This window comes from Hirundo rustica, chromosome 12 (genome assembly GCF_015227805.2).
Source record: "Hirundo rustica isolate bHirRus1 chromosome 12, bHirRus1.pri.v3, whole genome shotgun sequence".
In the NCBI taxonomy this organism is placed as follows: Eukaryota; Metazoa; Chordata; class Aves; order Passeriformes; family Hirundinidae; genus Hirundo; species Hirundo rustica.
In genome coordinates, this window is record NC_053461.1 from 3,351,710 (window position 1) to 3,378,053 (window position 26,344).

The window sequence follows — 26,344 nt, forward strand, 5'->3', positions numbered from 1 at the left end:
ACCTGATTTGTAGATTAATCTCCCAATTTATATTTATTTTCCAAATGAAAATTCAGGTAATCTGTACACAGATTCTGTAGGAAATAGTTGACTGCCATTTCTCTTTACACACATAACTGCACACAACCTGCTTGTAATTAATTAAATAAGGTACTACTGTTTTTGTTCTTTAATACCTCATTATTTACTTTCTAACACCAAGGTCAAGGGACATGAGGTCCCGAAATTAAAAGGCTGCAATTGCACTTCCACCACAGCCCTTCAGGCCTGACCTCCAGCCAAGGCTTAACTAAGCTCTGTTCCAGTTTGGTTGCAAATTTCTGTATGTGAATGCCTTCCCCTGAAACGCCCTTCATGTGCCACTCCTCACACATCTTATCCACAGGGCTCCCCTGAGGATCTTCATCACACAACTTTATGGCTCTTTCTGAGTGACTGCAGCAAAGGAATTCTCCATCAGCCAGAACTTAATTGGAGGAAAGACGCCAAATAAGAGCTTAGGATCTCATCCATTTTATTTCCTTAGTCATGATGTAGCAGAACTTCCTTTTTCACTGAGTATGGTGACTTCTCCCCACCTCTCCAGTGGCCTTCCTCACCCCTTGAAGGAAGTTCACCATCCAGAATGGATGGCTCTACCTCAGAACTCGATTTTTTTAAAGTAGGAACACTTTATGGATTCTTGACTGCAGCTGGCAGAGGCAGAATTTAGCACAGGACACGCATTCAAACCACGTGGTTTAGTCACTGACAAAATACTCTTGGACAAGATACATCCTGGAGAAAGCTGCCAGAGCAAAGAGCAGATACATGTGCTCACAGCAGGAATTCAGTGATGCTGTGCTCCAGGCTCTCACTATCCCTGTGTCTGTTCTTGTTTGCAGCCCACAGAAGATGACACCCAGAGAAGGTGTTGGCTGACACTGAGGGGCTCCAGGACAGCCACCCAGCCAGAGCAGAGCTCCAAACCTGCTCCTTTGTCCTGGTGACAGCACCCAATGCAGCTGCTGCCCTCATCTTCCAGCAAGGTCCTGTGATCCTTCAGCATCCCACCAGCCTTTCCCTGGAGGAGTGAAATATCACCAGAATGCCAACTGCTTATACTGCTCCTCAGAAAGTATTCCAACGACATCTATGATAATGAGTAAATATATTGTACTCATTTTATGGCTGGGAAAATGAAGGAGGAGAGAGCTGCAGTGGTTTAATAACCTTTAATGAATGTAGGTTTGCTGATTCCCATTCCTCTGACACTGGAAAACCCAAGCAGCAGCAAAAGCAGCCCAAACCACCAGGCTGTTTTACATTCTATTTTATTCCAGTCATGCCTGAAAAGCCCTAGAAGCTATTTACTCTCAGAATCATGTTGCATGTTCCTTATTAGTACAGGACCACATCAAGAAAACCTATTGAAAAATACACATTTGCTCATAAAAAATTAATCTAACCTATTTTAGAGACGATTGCTCTGATATGTGCATACTTTGCAAGAAGATAAAATACTTTGAATAAAATATCAAAATGAAATATTAAAACAAAGTATTAAATTTAAAATACTGACAAAAATAATAATAATAAAAATAATAAAATATTTTAAAGGAATTCTGACTTGCTATTTTACAGCACGACTTCAGAGATAAAGCAGCATAGAAACCTACATTTTAAAATTTATGTGATGATCCCACTATTTAAAGGGCCAGATACATGGAGCCATCAAATATGGCTCAGGAAAAAAAGGATGCTTTAAGGAGACAAAAATATAAGTACACAATAATGCCATAAAGCTGACACAGTATATTTAATGTAGATCACTCAGTAATTAAATATTGGCTGAGTTAAAAACTAATATGGTTCTGCTAAAGTAGCTTTCTCAAGGCTCAGGATTACTACTACGATGCACAATTATTCCTGATGTATTTCTCAATTCTGTACAGAGCAGGACCTTGATAATCTAATTATCTTTCTTTTTTTTTTTTTTTTTTTTTTTAAACTGTACAAGGAGACCATGGGGAACAGGCTACTCTGCTTCTAATAGTAATTGAATATTGTTTTCTTAACGTTATTATAGCAATAAAACAGCAACTACATGCAAAATGAAATAAGCATTTGAAAATCACTGATGGTGCACCTCTGCTACTGCAATATTTTGACCAGTGAATATTTGCAATGCAGTTCATTTTCAGCAATGAAATTAGCACAGCCTCGTATATTCAACAGCGGGCCTTGAGGCTACAGCCAGATAAAATATCCCAGAAGTGGCCAAAGATGTTTGTTCAAAGCCCACTGCATTACATTAGGCACATCAATCAGTAAAAGGCTGCAAACCTGCATCCAATGGACTTACAGAGGCTGCCATCACTGAAAGGCTTGCATTCAAATATAAGTTGTATTTAAATTTTTCTACAAATTTACTCAGGAAAAACACATTGCTGGATATTATGCAAAATGCAGAGTCCCAGGAACAATGTTTTCTCTCTAGTTCTGATTTATGTCAATGATAAACTTCACTTTTTACTCTGTCAGTGACAGATTCTAACTAAGGGTGAACATGATGAAATTTTGAGCTGAACCTCTGTGCTCTAGCTAAAAAAAAATCATTTTACCTGTCTAATTTCACTACCTACCTTCACCAGAGAAGAGCTGTCATATTTTGATGCAAATTCCAGCAATTTACATGTTTCAAGCTGGCAGGCAATGTCTTCCTAGAAAAACTTGCCACCCTTCCACAATCTCCTGTGAAATGGCAAACCAGGTTAGAAAGACAGAGGAGATTGGATTACCTGTCTGCACCAGATCATTGTTTCTAGGAGATAATCCATAAATGATTAATCCTTCTAATGTTATTGAGCAATGTAAGGAGGGCTACCTGTGACCTATTTCACCCTCCTACACTTGTGGGAGTAGCTTTACTGTATAAATCAAATTGAGTATTTTCAGTCTTTTGTTTTTATTGAATTGTAATTTAACAACTTTTCTCTGTGTCTTTCAATATTATTTCAGAATCTCTTGGAGGGACCATAACTGCTGGTTACATTCATATCCAAAATGTCAGTGGACACATAGATGGCTAACTGCCTTTTTTTTTTTTTTTTTTTTTTTTTTTGTAATTGTCCTTGTACTTTATCAAGTTACATTATTTCAGAAAATGCAGTTGTTTTTAATGTTTCATGCTTCACATCTTCTAGAAGAGTTTTCCAATTGTACAAGGAGGAGGGAAAAAAAAAAAAAAAGAAAAATTAAAGTCATCCATTCCTTTACAGAATCATTACTGCAATTATTTCATGACAAAGAAACTTGTAGTTAAATTCACATTTCAGTATTGCAACAGCTGAGAAACTCAGATGCTATGCAAAGTAGTTCTGTGTTGTCTCTGTTTTATACAAAGCATGGAAACAGGAAAAAAACCTATACCTACAGCTGGGCAAGTCAGTAGCCCCAGAACAATTTCCCTAAACCTTGTCACTCCCATCTGATGATCCTGCTAAACCTGGAGTCCCTTTACACACCATCCTAGCCCACCAGTTTTAATTGGCTGGATTAACACTGCTGCCTTATAGCACTGTTAATACGTAGCAATTTGGAAAACTTCCCTCTGAAGGAGGAAAAGATTTTGCACAGCTAAAAACAAATATCTGTCACCAAGAAGATGCAATAAGATACCTGGGCTGCAGCATTAGTACAGCGAGAGCACAGAGCAAGTTGGAACTCCTAGGAAAGGCTACTGAACCACTTGGCCCCCCAAAGAGCAGAACAGCCAGGGGAGGTGACTACATGACCTGAGCAGTTTATACCATATTTATACAAATGAGGAACATTCTCAGCAACAGAGCTACAGAGACCCAGCCACGGTGCCACAAGCGAACGAAAGGGAAAAATAGGGTCTGTATTACTTCATCTACCTTAATATTAACATGTATTAAGTGCACAACAGTACTGAGGGTGATAAATTATCATATCCTGCCCTATAAAATCTCAGCAGAATAAGTGAACTATAAAGCACGATGTTCCCTTCACCTGTTGAAACACAAATGGAATCTGTCACACTCCCAGAGAAAACATGAAAAGGGCATCGTGTGCATCATCCCACTTGTGCCTGGCTCCGTGCAAGAATCGGGAACGGGGAGTGAGAGAGGAACATTTCCCCAGCACAGCTGTGCAGAGGGCCAGGGAGATTTGCACCACACAACCCTCACAGCACACGCCTCAGCAGCTACAACTTTCCAGTGTACCCCGAGACCCTGCCTGTACACACACTGCCGTGCTGCAAGGCTGAGGAGGCAGATGACACGCAGCGCATCACTTCTGACACAGAATGTTTTATTTCAATACAAAAACAGTGAAGATGGGCAGGGAGAATAAACTGACTGAAATGCAGAACTGGAATGAGCAGGTGAAGGAGGAAAACAACCCATAACCAGAACCCACTGCTTCCCTTTCTTTCTTGCTGCTCCTTGTGATTCACTTTTAATGCAAGATGAAGCCAAGGAGTTTTCACAACTGAGATCTCACACAGCAGAAAATTTCCTTTGTCAATAAGTTTTTAAATTTGAAAGAGACCTTTGCTTTACAGTAATCTTGCAGAAAGGGGCAGTTTGATGCAGATGTTTAACGTGTCATTTAGAAACAGCTTTTTTAAAAAGGGTTTTGTCATTTTCTTTCTGTTTCAGTTGAGTTCTTAGAATGTTGTTGCTCTATAACATAGTTTTCAAACTTTAATTTCCTCTTTTTATCTTTCTCTAATACAAACTGTTAGTGAATAATGAGACATTTTACATCAAAAAGTATTGCCTTTAAGAACAAACACTACAGAACTAATGAAAACCCAAATTTTACAGATTAGACTCTCCTGTGGCAAAGCCATTACAAGGACATGGACAATTTATGGAGCTCTAAGACATTCCATATGATTTTTGTTGAGGTTTTTTACTGATGCTTTTGCCCTGGGGTTCAAGGGTGAGTTACTGGGATGAACTTTTGAGTCTAGGTTACTTTTTCCCTGAGAAATGCATTACTTTATACTAGAACTGTTTGATACCAAAACAGGCACGTTATTGTTCTGCTCCAAAATCTTTACAATTTTAAAGATTATGTTGGAACTTGATATTTCCACTTCTTGTCAGAAAGACTTTTTATGGAACCACACAACTGCTGGATCCTTGTTTACAGTTTGTGCATTAAATGTCAGCCATCGTGGGAGAGGGCTATCCTGTAAAGCTGCATTAAAATCATAAGTTTATCCACCTGCAACAAAGAACTACATGACCTGTGGTAATTCAGAGCAAAGCACACATTCTTTAAATTCTCAGGAGGGTCAGGAGCTTTCCACAAACAAGGTTCTGTTCATAAATTTAGAAACCTGGGGTTTTTTCCTGTCAGATTGCACAAAATGCCACAAAGATACTTTAACCTGAGTGATCTTATCTTGAAAGTAATTCATGCCTCGGTCCTGATGAATATTCTATACTTTCCTGTTCCTAAAATCACCAATAATTGAAAAAATTGCAGGAAAAAGCTCAGTGCACTGCATGTTACTTTGTTCTTGTTCCAGCAAACGTAGATACATACTACATAGTACCCTATTTTACATATGACAGTTTACTGTCCTATGTACCTTGACTTTACCTGAGAAACATATTTGTGCATGTTTACTATACCTGAAAGAAATATTTAATCCCTAAAATACTGAAAATTCCATATCCCACGGCAGCCCGTGAAATACTGATAAACCAGAAAATGACAGACACGGGAGCGAACAGCATCACCCTCAAAACGCTGGAAGACAATTCCTGAGCCTGCGGCCCAGCTCATCGCACTTCTCAAGGCAGCCTGCAGTAAACTCCGGAGCCTTTACTACTGGGGTAAGTAAATAACAACAAGATGCTAGGGCCAACGCTCAGCCCTGCCCACGCGTGTCGCCAGAGACGCGGCCCCGGGGCTCGGCCAGGAGCCCACAGCCCTGCAAGCCCTCGGTCGCCGGAGCTGCGAGTGAGGAGCGGGGACCCGGGAAAGGGCTGCGGGTCCTCAGTTGAGAAGAGACACCCGGGAAAGGGCTGCGGGTCCTCAGTTGAGAAGAGGCACCCGGGGAGGGGCCGGGAAGGGCCCGGCGGGGCGGGGCGGGGCGGGCCCTGGCCGGCGGGCGGAACTGCAGGCGCGGGCCGGGCGCTCCGGCCGGCGGCGGGGCCGGGTGCACCGGCGCACCGGCGCGGCTGTCGCCGTTCCGCGGGCGGGGCTGCCCGGATCCAAGATGGAGGCGGCGGGCAGAGCGGGGCAGGAGATGAGCCTGGCGGCCCTGCGGCGGCACGACCCCTTCATCACCGGCATCGCCGACGTGACCGGCCAGGTCGCGCTCTACAGCTTCAGCCCCAAGGACAACGAGTGGGTGAGTCCGGCGGGGCGGGCCCGGCCGTGCCCGCGCCCCGGCAGCCGCCTGGCCCGGCGCGTCCGCACGGGGCCCGCGCGGGGCTGCGCTTGCCCAGGGGGAAGTTTGGGGCTTTGGTGCGTTCCCTCTGCTCGTATTAGGGGAGAGGAAGGGGAAGGAGAGGAAGAGAGGAGGCGCGGGGGAGAGGAGAGAAAGAGAAGGAAGTGGAGGAGAAGGGAGAGGAGAGGGGAGGAAAAGGAAGAGGGAGAGGCGAGGCGAGGTCGTGTGTGCGCTCGGAGAGGCGGCGCAGTTCCCCCTCGGACCGGGGCAGTGCTAGGGCTGGAGGGCGCTTTGGCTCCTGGTGGCCATTGACTTTTTCTCTTTTTTAATCGTACTTTGTTGTTGTTGCCTGTTGCACAGAGCCCTAATTCGGAAAGAGAGTTTAAGAGATAGGAGTGTTGGTCATTGCATTAGAACACAGTTTTGGCTTCACCACCGGGTTCATCACAGAGCCATAAAAATGGGAACACGGGGAACTTCACGTTGTCACGTGCAGCCCTGGAGCTGCCCCAGCTTTGCGCGCTCGTGGGTCCCAAGCCCGTGGTGAGGGTGGCTCTGGAAGCTGGAGTCTGACACAGAGCCACGGCCCGTAGTTCGGCCGTGCCGTGCTGTTGTTGCTGTCCTTGGAGTGAAACTGGAGCACAGCCTCTCCGATAATGTGGAGCGTGCCCCGTCAGGCTCAGCACGGGAAGGTTGTGGAGCACTTTGCGTGTATCACATCTGCAGACTGAGAGAGTGAACAAAGGCTTTTGGAAGTGAGTTTAACTTCCTAATGTTTCTGATTTAAAAAAAAAAAAAAAAAAAAAAAAAAAAAAAAAAAAAAAAAAAAAAAAAAAGGTACCTTCTGAAAATAGGAGAGTATATTTTTAGACCCGTGATGTCGAACTTTATGGAAAGATAAGGATATTTTAAGTCTCTGTAATTAAATCACTGTCCAAAACCTACATAACTGTGTGAACGAGCACATCCCTGAAGTGCATTTGTTGTCCTTTGTAGGAGAAAACCGACATAGAAGGGACCTTATTTGTGTACAAAAGGTAAGCATTGGTTTTTGGGGGGGAGGGGAGGATGTTTGTTTTCATTCCTTCAGAAAACAAACTCCAGATGGCTTCCTGCAGAGCTTTCATACTCATCATTTTTTGCTTGTCCAGCTGTTAACTGCTGTGTACTCATTCAAAAAGAATAAACTCTGCACATGGGTGAACAGCTCTGTCACAAGCCCTAAAAGTACTGCTGAGAAAGTATAAAACTTGAATGCTACATATGTACCCACATCGAAAACTGGTTTATTGAGCTTATTTTATTAATCCAATAGCATTTGTTAGTGCACTGAGTTTGTTAAATGCCACATCTCCCTTTGTCTCCTAAAATCCATGAAGGTGATTATGAAAACAATAGGGATGAGAAATGAAATCATGTATTTTAATTTACTCCTGGAATATGGCATAAATTTTTGTAAATGGATGAAGCTCCCCAAAAGCTGGAGAATGCATAGTGTCTGGTTTTGGGGGGGATATTTGATTTCCTCATCAAAACCATGGAAGATATTTCCAGTTCTCTGGGACAGGTGAAAGGGGCAAGGAGGAGAACCGGCACGTAAAATAAGTCATGACTTCTGGTTTTAAATTACGGGCAAATAAAAGAATCTAAATGAAATAACACTTCGTTGAAGGTAAGAAATAGAAATAATGTAGACTTAAGCCATCCTGAAGCCGACTGTCATAGTTTGGTCATTACAGTATTTTATTCTGGCTTGTAGGGATTTGAGTAACCAGATCCTGTTGCTTCAGCTCCCAGCTTGGAAATACTTAGTGTAAGAAAGTGAACCAAACTTTAAAACAACAAAACAAAAACCAAAGCAAAAGCTTTTAGTGTCACTAGCTGATGATTTCTGGGAGGTGCATTAAGAAACTCATTTGTGATGTTAATGGTTGTTTACCCTGTCCTTGGAAGCTCTTGACAGATTTTTGGTGTCGATGATTCTGTAAAGATGGCCACACTGTTACAGAAATCTTTATATTTACCAGCCAGCTGGGTGTGATTTTTAGCCTGCCTTCATTGTGCTGCTGTTGTTGTTGATTATACACCAGCTTACAGGCACAGTTGAGTGCTGACAGGACATTCATGCAGTAAAAGAAAACAGATCTAAAACTGTCTTGAACTTTCAATGCTTGCTCAGTGTTTTTATTTTCTACCTGGTGTCCCACAAAAATCTCGATAAATAAAAATTGTTTCAGTAAGCACTACAATTCTGAATAACTTAACTTTCATGACGTTGGGTTAAATCCTTATTTCCAAAGTGTCCCTTTAGGAAGAAATTACTGTTTGTGGTTCCCCCTGTAAGTGTACTTCATGCTATTTAAGACAGCAGCTCTTTTTTATTGTCATGTCTATTTACAGTAAGGTAATGGTGCTGTATAAGTGGTTTGGTTTTTCTCCTCTAATAAAAAAAATCTAAAATGCCTCAAAATGTTCTTGTGTCAAGTATTGAATATATTTGCATTTTAATGGTGGACCTGCCCTAGTTTTTTTGAATAGATTTTTCAGAGGCATATCTTTGATTCAGCAGTTTAGCAGTGTAGAACTGTACTGTTAATCCTAATCTACTTTGAGGTAAGTGTAGTTTGAAATTGAAATTAGGTGGTATGCCAAGAAATAGCATAGAAAAACAACAGTGAGAACTTCAGGACTGGTAAAGCTTCACGTGATAAAGCAATGGAAATTTAAAGATGAATTCATAACTTGGTTTCAGAAAATTACATCTGTTGATGAAGGTATTAATTCTTGATTTTGTTTTAATTGACACAATAGGTCAGCTTCTCCTTATCATGGTTTTACGATAGTGAATCGACTGAATATGCACAACCTGGTTGAACCAGTAAATAAAGATTTGGAGTTTCAGCTCCATGAACCTTTTCTTCTCTACAGAAATGCCAGCTGTGAGTATAACTTTTTCTAATCCAAATAAACTCCAGAATAATGAATATACTACCAAAGTGCAATATTGCTCTGGTCTTTATTTAATCATCTGATAAGTTCAATCTGAACATGTCTCCCTCCTATCAAAATGTCCCCTTGAGTTACAGATGGGACCACTGCTTTGGCTGTGCTTGGGTGTACCTAATAGACCAGTCAAATGTTAATCCCTTCCTTTTTTCCTCTTGGAAGGCCTCTGGGATCTGTAAGAAGTAGGGTAGATTCCATCATTGTGGCAAAGAACGGCCTAAGACAGATGGTCTCTTCTGTTTCATAATCATAGCAATCTTCCTTCCATTAGTGTCACAAAGAGGAAAAAGTCAAAACTGGTCAGTAAGTTGAAAAGTCTAGGAGGTTGGGGAAGTGACTGGCAACAATTAGGGAAAAGTACTGTATTAAGGTGTGTGTTCAAGCAGATTGCTTGGTTTGGAAGGAAGAGGAGCTGTAGATGGAGGCAGTAGGGATAGGATGGACCTTAAGGTGTCAGGAAAGAATTGCAGCTGTGAGGTTGATGATGTAATGGAAGCAAGAAATTGATTCATTTGTTGGAACTGTTGATGGTATAAGGGAGCAGGAGCTGCTGTGGAGTCACCATGGTGCGTGACAGTGACTAGAGGATCACTTCAGGGAAGGAATCACAGGATCATTTAGGTTGGAAAATACCTTCAAAGTCATCACACCAAACCATTAACCCAGCACTGCGCAGTCCACCACTAACCCTCAGTGCCACATCTACACATCCTTTAAATACCTCCAGGGATGGTGTCTCCACCACTGGCCTGGGCAGTCTGTTCCAGGGCTTGACAACCCTTTCCATGAAGAAACGTTTCTTAATACCCGGTCTAAACCTCCAATGGCACAACTTGAGGCTGTTTACTTGCTACTTGGGAGAGCAAGCACCACCTTGCTACAATCTCCTTTCAGGTAGTTGTAATCAGAGAAGATATAGGCCATGTGTGAGTTCATTAGAAACCCCTGAAGCCAATTGTTTTCCTTCCCTTGATAAAAGCTCTCCTTTTCCTGTGGGACACTAGTGTGTAAGATCTGTGGGAGCCTCAGGGGTTTAGGATAGAGATGACATAGAAGAGTACAAGGAGGGGAGGAATTCATACAAAGGTCAGCAAGCAAGGAAAAAATTACAGACTGGCTGTGGGAATTACATTCTGAATTAATCAGGTGTATTTCTTTTCCTCTTATTTCTTTGCCGTTGACATTTTAAAAGACTTTGGTCAGAAACTATCCTTTCTTTCATTACTCCATCCTGTCTCCAGTGATTGCAGGTGGAAGATGTCCAATGCAGTTAGTATATCATTATTTATTTTCTGAGGTGCAGATGAGTTTTTGTGCCCTCTGAGAGGGTTCGCTTTGTTCAAATACAAGCTTAAAAGCATTGAAAATGCCATCTAAGCTTTTTATTCCTTATAATTTCCACACCACTAACTCCCTTACATTTTGCATTAAGCTGTTTAGTTTGGGATTATTTTCCTTACATAAGGTTTTCCAAATTTTCTGTCCTCTGAAAGAGTTAGAAAACAAATTATATCGTTAAATTATGGTAAAGCCGTTTGCCTCTATTTGCATAGTATTTGTGAATTTGCAGGCAAATTTGGATTTGCAGACAAATTTCAACATGTGTGTATTTTATTTGTCTGGGTAGATTGAGGGATTCTTGTCCAAGTTCTCTTCATGTGGAAGGATCTCCATTTCCACTCAGTTGCCTGCTGGCATGAAAAACATTTGCATTTTTGGATCTAATTCAAATCAGAGGTTTAAGCCAGTAGTTAGTATAATGTGTATCTCCAAGGCCTTAATGTTGTGTGTCTCTGATGGCTTAAGGTAAAGTTCTTCTGAGATCCCTTAAATGGACTGCTAATTTGTGTAAGGAAAAGCATCCTCTTACACAACCCTGTGACTTGTAGAGCAGTTGTTCCTGCATCCTTGAAGAAATCTACTGTCATCATTAGAAACCCTTTATGAGTAAGTTTCCCTGTTAAGGTTGCTTGGTGATTAAACTGCTAATTCTGTTTTCTTAGCTTGCAGATGAGGGTGGCTCAGAGTAGCCAGTAAAAACTTGAAATCGTGTTAATGGCGCTGTTTGGCAGAGACAAAAGTACTTCCTGCCCCTGTAGTTACGTTGTAACAGGATCGGTGACAAATAGAGATTTGTGCTTCGCCAGGGCATGGTAGAAACAGCAGAAGATGATCAAAGCAAAACTATGTCACTGCATTTGGGGAAGGTTCTGTGTCAACAGTATTTATATTCAATGTGCTACTACTGCTTTACAAACTTCACGTTTCCACTGTGTTCTGGGATTCTGTCTTGACTTAAGAAGATAATAAGGCCAAGTCTGTTTTGTGCAGCAGATCAGACCTCTGGCATTTCTGTCTTCAGCAGCACAAGAGCTGTTCTGAGGACAGCGAGTAACCTACTCCAGTCTGTGCAGAGCTGCTAACGACTTCTGTGAGGAACTTTGCAAGCGGTCTACAAGCATTATTTTTGCTTGGCTGGAGGCTGTAATAATGATTTGCCTGTCATACTAGATCATAATATTTTGGTGGGGTTTTACTGTTCTTTTGTAGTTTGATTTCTTCAAACACTCTTACTATACGAAGGAGTTGTTGGTTTGCTGCATATCAAAATTTACTTTGTTGAGCTGTAGACGTGAGGTACTTTATCCAATTGCACAGGGGCATTTTCATACTCTTAGAGCAAGACTAGGTAATTGCCGTTCTATTCTTATGGGAAAATACTGATTTTCACAGCTCTTGGGGGATAGGATAGACCTTAAGGTGTCAGGAAAGTATTGCAGCTGTGAGAATTGCACTAATTTTTGCAGGGTGGGCCATGAAGGAAACTTCCATGGGCATTTTGGAAGGAGAACAGATACCGTACCTTTCTTATATCTGTCTGCCTTTTGCTGTTCTTTGAGTGAAATGGAAGACACTTGGGTCAATTTGTTATTCATTATTCTTTGAGATTCCCTCCCAGTCCCAATCCTACCTTTTTCAGCTCTTAATGGGGAAATCTTTCCTCACTCCAGAATTTTGGTTCTCAAAATTATGCTGGCTACGTAATATGGTTCTAAACCCAAAAGAATACTGAACCAGAAAATTTGGATATAATGCTGCCCCAAAACTTGCACCATTTATTTCTGGGGCATCAGCCCCTAAAGCAAAGATGATAAGAGTGTGATTAAGAAGCTGAGATATTATACTACTTGCAGTGGTAAATAGAAAAAAGGTATTCTTGTTTTCACTGGTAAAGAGTTAAGGAAAATAAATATCTCCAAACATGAACAGATCAAGAAATTGCCAAATTGAAAAGAAATTGTTTGCCTTACTATAACGTATTTTAAATTTAGAATTACTCTTAAAAGGTAAAAATTTTGAGATTATACTTCATACTTAATGTGCTGTTTATTATGTTTTAGTCTGGAATAGGTATTGCTGGGTATATTTGATCCTTGTTGAACTCTTCCCTCTGGACACATGCACATTCTTTAGAGTATTCAGAGTATTTGTTCATGAAATACTGAATTCCTTTTTTTAAGATGAACCTAAGCTTGTTTTCGCTTTGTCTGTGTTTTGCTGAAAGCAAAAAATGTTTTTAAAAATGCATACAGTGCAGCCAGTAACAGTAATAACAGTCCAGTTTGAAGCTCAGTACTTCCTTTCAATCTGTAATGTGAGAATCTGGAGCTGTTTGTTAATAGTTTGCTTAATAATTGAGGAAGATTAGTCAAAAGTTTTAAGCACTGGTGAACTTACCTCCTAAAGTCTGCAGGAAAGATTCTTCTGAGCCTTTCTCATTTATAACTTTTCCTTTGTATCGGTGGTGTTCGTCTTGATTAAAAGGGTTTTTAATCCAAGCCAGTTCACTTGGGTGGTCAGGCAGGCTGATTTCCATGGTGCTGAAAAGACAGCTGTTTAGCATAAAAGTTGGGTATTAAAATAAATGGTCCTCGTTTGGTGTGGGGTTTTCGTTTGTGGTGGTGTGGTTTTTTTCCTTGCTTCTTATTTCTGTCCAAGGTAAGAGTTAGTAATACAAAAATAATGGATTTTGGAGAGGCTTGTACATTTAAGTAGAAAAACTCAGTTACAAAGTGCTGTCTTCTGGTCTTGTTGTATTATTGATGAAAACAACTTGTATCCTGAACAGCAAAAGTGAAATGAGTTGCATTAGAAGTGTTTCAAAGAGCTCCTGACTGGTTTCAAAACTGGTAAGGAAAGTCTCTTGTTATCACACATGTTCCATTAAGTGTAACATATCTCTGTGATTGCTGGGGCTGCCTGGCTCTCCAGCAGGCACATTAACCCAGGGGTTTAGTCTGAGATAAGAAAGGAGCCTGTTCTTCATATCTTCATAGCGGAAGAAGCAATGCAAGCCGGGGGAGGGGAGGAATGATTGGAAACTGTAAAGAAGTTCTAAAAATACATTGTTTGACCTGAAAGATGGCTCTCTAACTGCAAGAGGTTTTCTTCTGTGGTTTGGGTTGCAAAGCAGCAATCCCTCTCCTTCCATATAATACTCAGATGGAAGTTAAAGTGTTCCTGAGCTTGGATGCTGTTTGGCACCTGCTGAATTATTCCCATGCTCCTGCTTGTGGGATTGTGCTGTATGATATATTTGTGAAATGGCTTTAGGTATTCAAAACAATAGGAGAGGGAGGAACTTTTTCCATTCCTTCTGATGGTTTATAAGTTTATGTGGCAGGCTAATATCTACATGTAGGAAATAAATATGAAGAATGTCAGTGATACAGAGCTGACTGACTGAGGAGAGGTGGCATTCCAGCTGACATTGCTACTAGAAGAAATATGAGCTTGAAAAGAGAGAGCTTCATCTCATCTTGCCTTAAACTCTATTTGAGGTGTAAAATGATGCATATATGTGCTTTTCTTTATGGGAGTGAGATCAGGTTGTTTTCCATGGTTCCATTATAGGAGGGGTTTCAAAATATTAATTCTTTCCTTTCAAGAGTTTGAAAAATTCTACTTCCAGTTGTTCTGCTTCATTGCATGGCAACATCTAAATTGGACCTGTAAAATAAAACTTTTCCCTCCCTTTTACCAGCTCTTCCAGATGGTTACGGGAAGTTTTAAACAAATCATCTCTTTGAATGAGTTGAAGATTATTTGTACAAATGGCTAAACTGCCTGGGGGAATGGGGTGGCAGTGTCTGTAATCCCAAAACTGGCAGTGCTCATGATCCACGTGCACTTCCTCTGGCACATGGTTCCATTCTAACTTTTGTCTTCCTGTGTTTTCCAAGCTCTTTGTGCTCTCCTGTGCTGCAATGGCCTTTTGTGAAGCTGATGCAGAAACAGAATCAAGTATCTGGTCTGGACTAAAATGTACCCAGTTGACATAAGGGAGGGGGGCCCCTTGGGGTACAATGGGTTAACCAAGTTGTGGGAATGTGAGGGTGGGGACACTGCCTCTTTCTGCTTATTTAAAATGTGAGCTGAAGTGAAACTACCATGTGGGGATGCAGCTTCATTTTATGTTGCCAAAGATGAGGCTTCTGTCTCGCAGTGGCACTTGGCTATTCCCACTCTTAATCCAGATTATAGAAGAGTCCAAGACCTTCCTTTTGGTATTATGCAGCTGTTAGGTTTGAGCAGGATGTCTTCCATAATCCTTCTGTTCTCTCAAAAGCTCTTTGGTTTCCCATTTCAGTTTTAATCAGGTTTTAAGGATTGATCCAATCAAGTTTGGAGAGAAGTTGAGTGTTATGTGTTTAGATAAGTATCTATGGGTCAGTGTTTCTAACAAAAATGGCACGTCAGAGAAGAATATAGGTGAAGAAAATGGATGACTTCTTTAAGTTTTATGAAACCTGATTTGTCTGTGGTATGGGTTACTCATTACTTCAGGGGTGTCAAAATGCAGTGTGAATCCTACTGTAAGATTTGCTGCTGATGGTTACAAACTACTGTTACTTGATTGCTGAAGATGCTGCCCAGCATTCACTTCAGAAAAGCCAGATGGAAAAATGAGTCGCTTAATTCAATGGCTTCTGTTGGATGAAACTCTTGCAAGAACTGCAGTAGAAAGGTGCCATCAGACATAGGAATGTCCAGCTAATATTTATGCTGAGTATAGCAAAAAAATCACATATTTAAAAAGAGCTGGCAAGAACCAACTCTGTCTTTGCTATAAGGATGTTCTTAATTGAAGCTGCATGCATGGGAGGAAGTACAATGTATATATAGGAAAATAGATATTAAATAGTAATAGCAATGCTGTTGGGACACACTTCTGAGAAAGGGAGCTGAACTGGCAGTACAGGAGGTCTCCTGGAAAGAGGAAGGTAAACATTCCAGCCTGTTGGTCTGTACCTACATTTATGCCCAAGTTGGTTTGTAATCTGCTTTGTATCTATGTAATATTGTGTAAGATTGTTTTGCAGTGACTCCCTGTGATTGCTTGCCAGTAGTACAAAGTGGAAAAAAGCCTCGTACTCACCAAACTGAGATTTGGATCTGCTTGTGGTCTTGCCTAGGCCTGTTTCTGGCAGAATTGAGTGTGACTTTTATCATTTGTCCCATTTAGATATTATTATAAGTTCCTTATCTTCGTTTCTTCAGCAAGTATGTTTTTGAAGCAGCTTTCTCCTCTTGGCAGTTTGTCTGATAATGAAGTCAGGGAAAGGAAAGAGCTTTTCTTCAGTGTTAAAATATGAGCTACTTCTTTAGTCGTGTAACAAACTGGGAACTTTTTATGTTTCTATGCCACAGAAAATCCAGTTGTATAAACTGCAAAGTTTAATAGAAGCATTTCATAAGCGTCATAGGCTACATGTTATGAAATGCTTTTTAATTGACTTGTGTCTTTCGTGCATTGATTTCTTTGTTTATGACTTGAAAATAATCTCTTACTTGAACTGGAACCTCTAGAGGAACAAACACCCAAATTAATACAGCTGTTATTTAATAAAAGAAAGAAAAGCCAAGAACTTCAGTTTGTCGTAGGATATTCTTCTAGAAATGAGATGTGTACCTGACTTCTTGAGAATTTTGGCCTAACAAAATACACATGGGATAAGTCAAAGGGCTAGAAAAAGTTTGGTAAATAATTGCCCTCTTTGCCATGGCTTAACATAATTTTGAGTGGGCTTTGCTTGAGGTTTTTGAGTATCCTGTGGAGGAAAAAAAGCGAGTAAAGAAAGAAAAAGGATTTCACTGTGAAATAAAAATCTACCTCTAACTGGAAACAGTTGTGTATTTTTTTTAAACAGTCCTTTCCTTCACTTAAGGGGTATTTATAATCAGTGATTTCAGCTACATAAAATCGTTGACATGAACTGCAGTATAAAGATGAGTTTTAAAAGGCTGAAAGCATCTTTTTCAGAAATTAAAATACTTTAATGGTAACATGTGTAAAGTGTCCAATTGCCTTTGGTATTCTAGCACTTTATGCATTGACAAACTTCACAGGTGAACTAAGATTTAAAATAATCTGCTTTGTGCGCTGGATTCAGTACAACTCTGAAGAGAGTTGTGGAGCTTTGTGTGGTTGGTGCAGCTGGGGGCAGTGAGGAGAGGAGCTGATGTAAAGGCCCTTGGGAGGATTGATGGGGAAGGAGCAGCTCATTCCTGACAAAATTTCTCCCTCTGATGGAGGCTCCTTGGTCAAGCTCCAACTCTGCAAACTTTCAGTGGAATTTGACTTATTCTGAAAGCCAGAATGAGGCTGAGGTTGAACCCCTTTGCTCTCATTGCTTTGTCCTTGATGCCTTCAAAGAGCAGGGGTCGCTATGAGTGTAGTTTTAAGCTGTTCCATGAATGTGGCTGTGTGATGGGAGCTTTGGTACTGCTTCCTTCTGGAGAGGGAACCTTCCAGAGAGGCTCTGACTCAACTCTCGTGCTACAATTCAAATGTTAATGCTGGTCTTTGAATTTGACAAATTTAAAAAGCGGTGTTTTTTTAAAATGGATAGTCCTTCACCTAGCTTAAATGATAAAGTCAGTAATTCAAAAACGGAGGTTGCAACTGTAGTGAGAAGGCACCTGCTGATTAAAACATTTTCATGCCACTTTTATTTACAAACAGTATCAAGGTTCTATAGTTCTTCCATTTAATCTGATTGAAGTTGTATTTATGTTTGCACATCTGCTGTTTCTGACTAATTTATAAATCTAGGTGGTGACACACAGTACTTTGATGGAAATTCATATGTCGCAGACTTAATGGACTACTGGGGTTTTGTTATTGATTTAATTAATTTTTCCCTTTTTTTGTCTTACACTTGCTTTTTTTCTTGTTTTCTAGTGTCAATTTACAGTATTTGGTTTTATGACAAGAATGACTGTCATCGAATAGCAAAACTGATGGCGAAGTAAGTACTGGGGCCTTATTATTCTCTAAAGCTTTTAGAACTTATTAAATGTGTCTGGTTTTTTCCTCACTTTCCTGAAAATGGAGGAATGCAACATTCTTGCTCATACAAGTTTGGTTTTTTTAACCAAATGAAAATTACAGCTTTGTTTTTAAAAAAACTGCAGCATTGAAATTTTCAGTTGAGTGATAAAAAAATGAGTTGAACTATTAATTGGCATTCTCCAAAGAAATCCAAAGAAATGAGCACTGTGTATTATTTTATATTCCATTCTGTATATGGATGATGGCAAAAGATTTTCTAATGCAGAGAGCATAATGAAATAAACGATGGTTGGGGGTTTTTGGTTGGTTTTGTGGTGAGCCATTTTTTTCTTGGAGTTTGTGGTTTGTTTGAGGTTTTTAAGGCTTAGGTATTACTCCTGACAAAAGTGAAGGGATTAAAGAATAGTAGGAGAACTAGGCAGAATTTTCTAGAAATACAGTGGGTTTAGGAGAATAAGCAAAACTGTGAAATAATAAGAGCTTGGTGTTGCTAATTTCTGGAATTTTTTTGTCAGTTACTCTTGCTAAAAAGCAAAATGTGGATATACTGCCCAGGGTATCTTCTCATTGCTCCTTCTCAGTTTTGCTCCTCTTTGCTATCACACTGCTTTCCTGAACTCTCTTATCTCTTGCAAGTCTTCAGCAGTGTGTCAGGGTTTGCCAGTCAGGCCGTCCTGAAGACTTGCCCAATTTAATTATGTGGAAATATAAAATATTTAATTATACGAAAAGCAGTCACAATGTAGATATTTCAAGCTGAATTCTAATTTGTTTATGTAGGGGGTTTGGTGTGGGTTATTTTGGCTTTTTTGTTGTTGTTATTTTCACACAGAAGCAGTGAGAGACAACACAAATGACAGACATTGATTGGTATCAAGAGCTCTTTCTAAATTCTTTTCTCTCGTCCTGATAACCCCATTTCCCACTGTTATTTTTTTCTTCCTAGTTATGTTGGACTTCTTACTGTTATTTGGTTTGTCCATATCTAAGGATTAACTGTAAGGATTAATGGGAAACAATTGCGTGAAACTGACTCTTGGATGTTGTTACCAAAACAAATAGCAAAACATCTACTGCCTCTCCTCTTTATAAGCAGAGCATTAGAAGGACATGGCTTTCTCTTCTAATTTAAAACCATGAGGTTAATGTTTGAAGTGTGAGAGAGAGCTGAACCCATCAGACTCTAACCATATTCTTATTCTGTCACACACAGCTACAGTGCAGATCTAAGCTTCAGATGGCAAACCTTGAGTCCATTTGGTGTTGAACTGGTCTGGTCACTGTAACACAAATGATGGGCTGCAGGTACTCCAGGAGTCTTAAAAAGTGGGATCAGGTTACAGACCAGACTAGCCATGGCACAGCAGTCTATAAAGAACCTTAATCCCTTTGGCTAGATTGCAATATTTACGTTTTCTTCCGAGAGTTTTAATTTTGTTCTGTAGGTTTTTTGACTTGGGGGTGGAAATTTAGATTTTCATCCTCTTGTTAAGTTTTGGAGTTTTTCTTTATCACTGATAGGAAAGAGTGCTGCTTTTATAATACTTCAGCACTTCAAAAACATAACCATAAAAGGTTTCAAGGAGATTTGCATTCGCTTCCCTGCATTTGACTTGACCTTATTGTGCCAGACTGAGTTAACAAGAGTGCAGGCCATCCATTTATATTTTGGTGGCTTATCTTCGAAAAGAAAAGTAAATTAGGCTTTGTAATCACAGATTCACTTCTCACGTTCTCTCCTTCCCCCTGCCCTTCTATGAGGTTGTGCCAGGTATATTTTCAATGCTGTAACTCCAGATATTCTTCAGCAAAGTGTCACAGCAGCTACTGTGTCCCTGAAGGAATGTGTGCCTCTTCCACTATCTGATATAATGGAAAGAAACAGCAGGCCTTACTTAAAAAAGGTTTAATCCTGGATTGCACACAGAGCATGTTCAGTGTACATATTTGCATTAGTTGACTTCTTTTCCCCCCAGGAAAGGTATTTAGGTGTTTGATTTGTGGATTTTTTTTTTTTTTTTCTAAAACATTCTAGAATTTTCTGAAATGAAAATGTTTCATGGGATTCATCAAACTCTGGATTTCAGAAACAATTAATTTGTGTCAAGTTAAGATGATTGATTGAGGGATGACCTTTCTAGAAGAAGTAGGGCAGAAACTGGAGGGCTTCAAATATTTGAGAAAACTATTGCATTCTGACCTATAAGTTTGTAGGGGGGTTATTTTTAGCTTAGTTTATAAGCTTGTTTTACCCTGTTTTAATAGTCAGACTCAAAGTGGCTTCTGAGATATAGGCAGCAGACTGGAATTGGGAAAGGATTGTTCTGGGGATACAGTTTCACATTTTATTCCATTGCCACCATTGAAATGCACAAGATAGAGTTTGAGCTATTAGACAATCACCTAGATGAGAAGAAAACTTGTTATTCTTCGAAAAGAAAGTAAGCTTTAAAAAAGTAACAAACGCTGTGTAACAAAGAAGAGAAAAATATTAACTTTTTCAGAAATTTTTATAGAACATTTCTTTGAAATGGATGCACTCCTTGAAGGTGTTTTGCTGTGAGTTCACTGAGTATTGTTCTCACGGGAGGATGTTTTATTAAAACCTTCTGAGCCAACTAATTAAGACAGAAAGAGAGTCTCAGGAGTGAAGCCTTTGCTTTGCCTGCCAGGCAGCATGTGTGACTTCACTTGCCCAGCATCTTCCTTTCACAGAAGTGTTTCTTTTTTCTTATACAATTATGCTGTCACTTAACGTCTCAGCAAACCATTCTGATTCTCTTACCTTGCTCTTTCTCATCACTTTTTTGGAGTTGAGTTTGGAGGGGTCCTAAGCCAGGACTGGGTGACCACGTGAGGTGCTAGGACAAAATGTTCTCTCAGGGTGTCACCATAGAAACACTTGTGGAGCATTGACCTGCTTCATCCAAACGAGCACATGCTGCAGTTCTCAGAAATTATCAGGGTTACTTTGGCCTCCCTACTGTGAGTTACCTTGCCAGGTGACTGCTGCTCACAGGGAAGGCTGGAAGTAATCAGAAGCTTGTGTGAAAAATTCTGAAAGCAACATTAAAAAAGCCAAATCTAACCCTTTTTCAGCTAAACACAGCTAAACTCTAGTGAAGTAAAGGAGCTTGGTAGGTAGAAAACTGTGAAGAAACTTGCAGAACTTGAACTATTTTTTCCTCAGAAATGTCAATGAAGGGGTGCATATAAATAATTACAGTCTATAAAATCTAAAGTTTTTCCTGAATCCTGACTGACCCAAAGAAACTGGAGGCTGGAATGATTGACACTTCCTGTGATTGTTGTGTTGGCACCTCTTGGCTCCCTGCTCAGACATCAGTTCTACAGCATGAGAGTTCTCAAGGGACATGCCAGCTCCAGAGCTCTGCCCTGTTTACAGTGCTTGTTTTTTCTTAACATATTTGATTAATGCAGGCTTAAAAAAGAAGGGATTACAGGCTGGTGCGTGTTTATTTCAAGAGGATAAGCTTTAGCGCATTGCACAGCCATGTATATCTTTTGAACTGCATATGGATTAGGAGTATGTGCTGCTTTTACTTTTATTAATGAAATGACCAGGTACACATCAGCTTCTTGCATCTCTTACCTGTCCTTCAAATGTAAGGTTTTGGATATTTGAGGCAGGCAGGGGTAGAGCAGAAGTAGTGAATGAGCCATGGACACCAGAGGCCACGCAGGTAATTGGAATAACTACAGGGCAGTTTGAGAAGGAAATGGTTTGCTGTTCTTTCCAGAGCCTTAGGTGGGGGGGTGAGGAGTAACTTGCTCTAAGGCCTTTTGCAGACTGATTCCAGAGACATCTGGTGTGAGCCAGCTCACTTCTTTCCCACTGTCTCTGTTGCAAAATGGTAGGCCTCATCCTAGACTAGAACTGTTTGGTAATAGATTTTGTTGAATGACTTGGCTAAATATGGAAAAATGCATGTTAGGAAGTAAAGAGTAAAAATTGTGTCAGTCTATGGTGTAAAATGTGCTTTTTGTGTATCACCTGCTGGGATGTCCACATATTTCATTGCAAAAATGTATAAACATGAGAGTTTTATAGGAGTAATGTTTACTGTAGACAAACTTTGTGAGAGACAGACCACTGCTCTCTGAATGGGAGATAAATCCTACAGACCATTTGACAATTTGTCTTGTATGAACCTTGTAGCAAAGGAAAACTTGTGTAACTTTGGTCAGCTATGTGTTAGGCTTTTATTCAGGCAGAAAAATAGGTTAATGTGCTGGGAGTACTTTTTTCTTTACTGCTTTTTGCAAGCTGTTAACGCTAGTTAATTTTTTAAATCCTGTTTCTCCTTTCCTTTTACAGAGTGGTTGAACAAGAAGCTCAGAGGTCACAGCAAATTTCCCAGGACAGAAAAAGTCCCAGCAGGACCAATGGCTGCAATGAAAACAGGCCCATTGACATCCTAGAAATGCTTAGTAAAGCCAAGGATGAATATGAGCGAGTAAGTAAACGTCTCTTTTCTGGAAATGAGTTTTTAGCACATCGGCTGTGCTTTGTTTAAATGGTGGGAAGTCTCTGCAATAGTTCCAGCAGCCTTGTTTTCGAACTGATGTGTTGTTCCCTCCCTCAGGGACGCTGTACTAAGAAACATTCTGTGATTTCAGGCAAGATGGATTGAATCCTGATCACGTGGTCCAACTTGAAGTGTAGCAGGGCGGATCCATTTTATAAGGATTTCTCCTGCTGTGAGAAAATCTTGTCTCTGGAAATAGCAAATAAAAATTGTGCCCAACAGCATCTGTCTCTTCTTAGTCTCAAAAGATGTCTTGTGGTATTAGAGACTGAGTCATTCAGTGCATTTGTAGACACTCTGAAGCATATTTCTTATTAGCTGTAGATTAAATGTAACAATACTGTTCCTTTGTCTTTCTCTTCCCCAGTTTATTACTTCTGTCCTGTCTACTGTTTTTCCGTTTAATAAACTAATTCATCTCAGAAGGAAAAGTCTGTTATCCTTTGCCAGTGCTAAATTCACAAGATTACATAATGAGGAATGTTAGTTCTCTTAGGAAAGAATTACTTTATATAGTTGTGAGGACCAAATTCATACGTGCAGGGTGAATAAAAAGGTAATGTGTGGGAGATCCAAAAATGGAAAGAGAGATTCTGAACACGCCTCCTCCCCAGTGTAATAATACAGGAATGTGCCATAGTAAAGCAATGTGTGAGTATTGCTTTGCAGAGCCATGGTGTGGCTTCTGTGCCTGTGCTGCTGGGAGAAGAGGAAGCACATTTCTGCAGTGCTTGAGTCCTTCCAGCAGTGCTGCTTGTGCAGCAGAGTTCCTTTGAGTACTTGGGATTTGAGTCTTTGTGAGATTCTAGATGCTTACAATACAGTGTGGAATGAGGAGAAAAGAGTGAGTATGTGGATTAAACCTTGTATGAGCCAACTTAACCTGTCACTGTCTGATGTACATTGAGGTCAGGTCAATGTGATAAGCCATACTGTATCTTTGACCCATACTAATACCTGGAAATTGCTCATATGTTCTTTTAATGCAAAATACAGATGAAACAAAAACTTATTCTGAATGTGTCAGTGATGTTTGAGGAGAAGTTGTCTTTGTATGAAGGCCAAATAGCAGCTTTTATGAGGTCACAGAAGGAAATGTCACAACCTGCATGATTCATCTTTCAGTGGTGTATCAATTTAGACAGATTTGAAGAAATTGAAGTATTTTTGCAAAGGAGAAAAAGGCATACCATAGCAATTCACTACTTTGGTAGTGCCCTCCTGAGTGTGAAGCCTTTCTCCCTCTTTGTCCTTGGAGTATTGGATAATACACATTTCCAACAAATGGGATATTCCAGCTTCTCTTCTGATTTTCAGATCTTTTTCATATGAGACTACTGAAAAGCTTTTGCTAGAAGCAAAGTTCCTAAATATCGTAGATGAAGGTCTGTAGAGAAGTAAAATTCTGCTGAACAGGAACTGGCATGCAGATAATTTAATGGACAGACATCTGTGGTGCCAATAACGCAACAGTGAAATAGGCAGGGCATGGCCAAGAGCAGAGCTACTTTAAAACTGAGGGGTTTGTATCTTTACTTGGTTTTGTACATGTGTGTGTTTGTTGATATTTTTAGAACACCTGGGAAACTGGAATAATTACTTCGTTTCCTTTTTGTGTGTACATGAACCATAAATGAGCCTGTTCGTGGTGATCCCAGCAGAGCCTGCCGTGACTGTAGTGCCGTGCAGTTGGCAGAAAAGCAGAACAGAACAATGTTGGTCACGTTTCAAGCAGATTTCTTTGGAGAATGTTCTCTTGATCACCTCAGCTTTAACAACAAACCCCTGGCACATTAATTTTGGAGCTCTTGTAGCCGATGTATGCCAGTGTTAATGTGATGAAGTAACTGACTTATTTGGAAGATGGCTTCTTGAGAGACCTTTCCTGTCTTAAATTTTTTTTTTTTTTTTTTTAATTTTGTGGCACTTGGTAATTATGCATGAATTTGTGTTTAGGAGCAGAAAGTACTTATCTTCTGGTACATTCCAGATGGATCATACAGTAATCCTTGTGTGCAGCCCACATGAGACTGGCAGAGTGTCAGCATGAGAAGGGGGGCAGAGGGAGTGAAAAAGAGATTTGTGAAGGTCTGAGTGATTTAATCTAGGATTCCAAATCAGCTTAATCCTTCAAGTACACACTACATCAAGCCCATATGTAAAAATGAATGAACTCCGGGATTTTTATTTTTTTTTAAGGAAGTGAATGGATGCTTTTTATAGTGTGGTTTTGTGTGTGTATTTCAGTATGAGCAGGGAAACATACGGTAGCTTATCCTCCAGTGAAAACTCTGCCTTTCCTGATTTTATAACTAAAAGGCCTCCAGCATTTCAGGCACAAGGAGTTTTGACCTTCAAGTTAGTGGCTAAAAGTCAGAAAGATGTGAGAGTTTGCTTCTCTTCTCTGTCCTTAAATCATAATATATAGGCTTAATTTTGTATTTATTGCTTTCAATTAGAATTTGAAAACCAAAGAATAAAGCTCAGATTCCTTTTTAATGCATTGCTAAAAAGTTTAACCCATATTTTAGTGCATTGGGTAAGATACCAGGGCAATGTGTTGTGCCAGTGGTTGAGGTCTAGCATATGCATCAGGTGTAGTTTACCCATTGAAAGCTGGATTGTTCTACAGTCTGGGTTTTTCCATTGGTGATTTTAATGGTAATGGAATAACTAAAATTGTTTATGTTTAATAAAGATCAAAGTCAATTCCATCTGAAACATACTGTGTTATAATCCAACTCTCTTACCTGGCTTTGTCTTGTTCACAGAAAACCAAATCAACACCTGAAAATAAGTGTACATGGCTGGTTAGATCTGGTGGAAATAAGTCAGTGACAAGCTGTCTTTCCATCCATTTAGAGTGCTTTCTGACAGGATTTTTTTTTTTTCTAAGCAGTTCTAGTTTGGGTTCCTGATAGAATGAAGCGTAGCAAACTTCTCTGTTAGTGGCCAATGTAGATACAGGATGTGAAAACCCCACCTTTTCTTTAAAGTATTGTTTTCATTCTTGGTGAAAAAGTATAAAGCCAGTTGTATTGTCTTGGGTTTTTTTCTTATAATAATGAAGAGTAAAAGCTTTATGACTGCATACCAGATTCTGGATGTCTCGGTATGATTTTTATTTCTTAAGATTTATGAATTCTACAGTGTCTTACAAAAATCTGTGTTTTGTACATCATGTGTATTTCCGTCCCAAGTGCCATGTAAACAAGACTGTATAGTGGGTAAATGTAGACTAAAACTCATGTATTTATATTAATTTTTTTTTTTTTCATTTTTTTTCCCTCCTCAGAATCAGATTAGTGACCTAAGTATTATATCAAGTTCTGGAATGCAACAGAATTCAAATCCTCCAAAGCCAGAAAGCACAGAGCCTTCAGAAGACAAGCCTTCATTACAAGTGCAAGAGCAGGTATGTTTCATCCAACCCTAATCGAGGAGGGGTTTGCATTTAGTACTTTGTTTTGGTACCAAAATTATTTTTTTTCTTAAGATGCCCAATGTTTGCCCAATGTGTTATCACTAAACAAAAGAGTTTGAAGAATTTTGGGACCCTAAATTCTTACTCGACTTAGCATTTTAAAACTAAGAGGCTATGTCCACTCTACTGTGAATATTCATCTTTAAATGGACCAGCTTGGCTTCTGGAAGAAGTCAGTCCGTGGTGATGTGTGGGATGATTTGGAGAGACAAGAAGCAAGAAAAGATAACGATGCCCAGCAGTCAGGTCTTTCACTCTGGAGCTCAAGTCTTGGTTTTCTGTCTCAGACATTTATTGATGGTTTATCTGTGCTTCAAAGCCACAGCTGTGGTTTTGCACAAGGAAGCTGGGGCTTCATAGGAGCCTTTATAGAGATAAATGTAGGGGAAAAAATAAGTAAACTGTGCAGTAAGTGAAATTGCCTGTAAGAGGGAAGTGCCGTGGGCCTGCTTGCAGTGCCACCCAGTGGGCACAAGGATGGGCACTGCTGGTGCTCCTCGGAAATGCCCCATGGAAAACTCCTCTCCAGC

The 26,344-nt window shown here is 40.0% G+C and overlaps 1 protein-coding gene across 2 annotated transcripts in view; it reads left to right on the forward strand.

Annotated features, from left to right (window-relative positions):
* Positions 1-6,227: 6,227 nt before the first annotated feature.
* The window catches only part of DCP1A (decapping mRNA 1A), a 31,953-nt gene continuing 11,836 nt past the window's right edge, over positions 6,228-26,344 (forward strand). The window contains exons 1-6 of one of the 2 annotated variants that reach the window (XM_040076556.2): positions 6,228-6,379; positions 7,415-7,455; positions 9,230-9,357; positions 17,670-17,736; positions 22,120-22,258; positions 25,626-25,745. In XM_040076556.2, the coding sequence (XP_039932490.1) occupies positions 6,245-6,379; positions 7,415-7,455; positions 9,230-9,357; positions 17,670-17,736; positions 22,120-22,258; positions 25,626-25,745 (630 nt within the window). In that variant the 5' untranslated portion in view covers positions 6,228-6,244. Of the gene's footprint in view, positions 6,380-7,110; positions 7,174-7,414; positions 7,456-9,229; positions 9,358-17,669; positions 17,737-22,119; positions 22,259-25,625; positions 25,746-26,344 lie in introns of those variants that run through there. The other variant, XM_058422260.1, reaches the window with a different exon arrangement.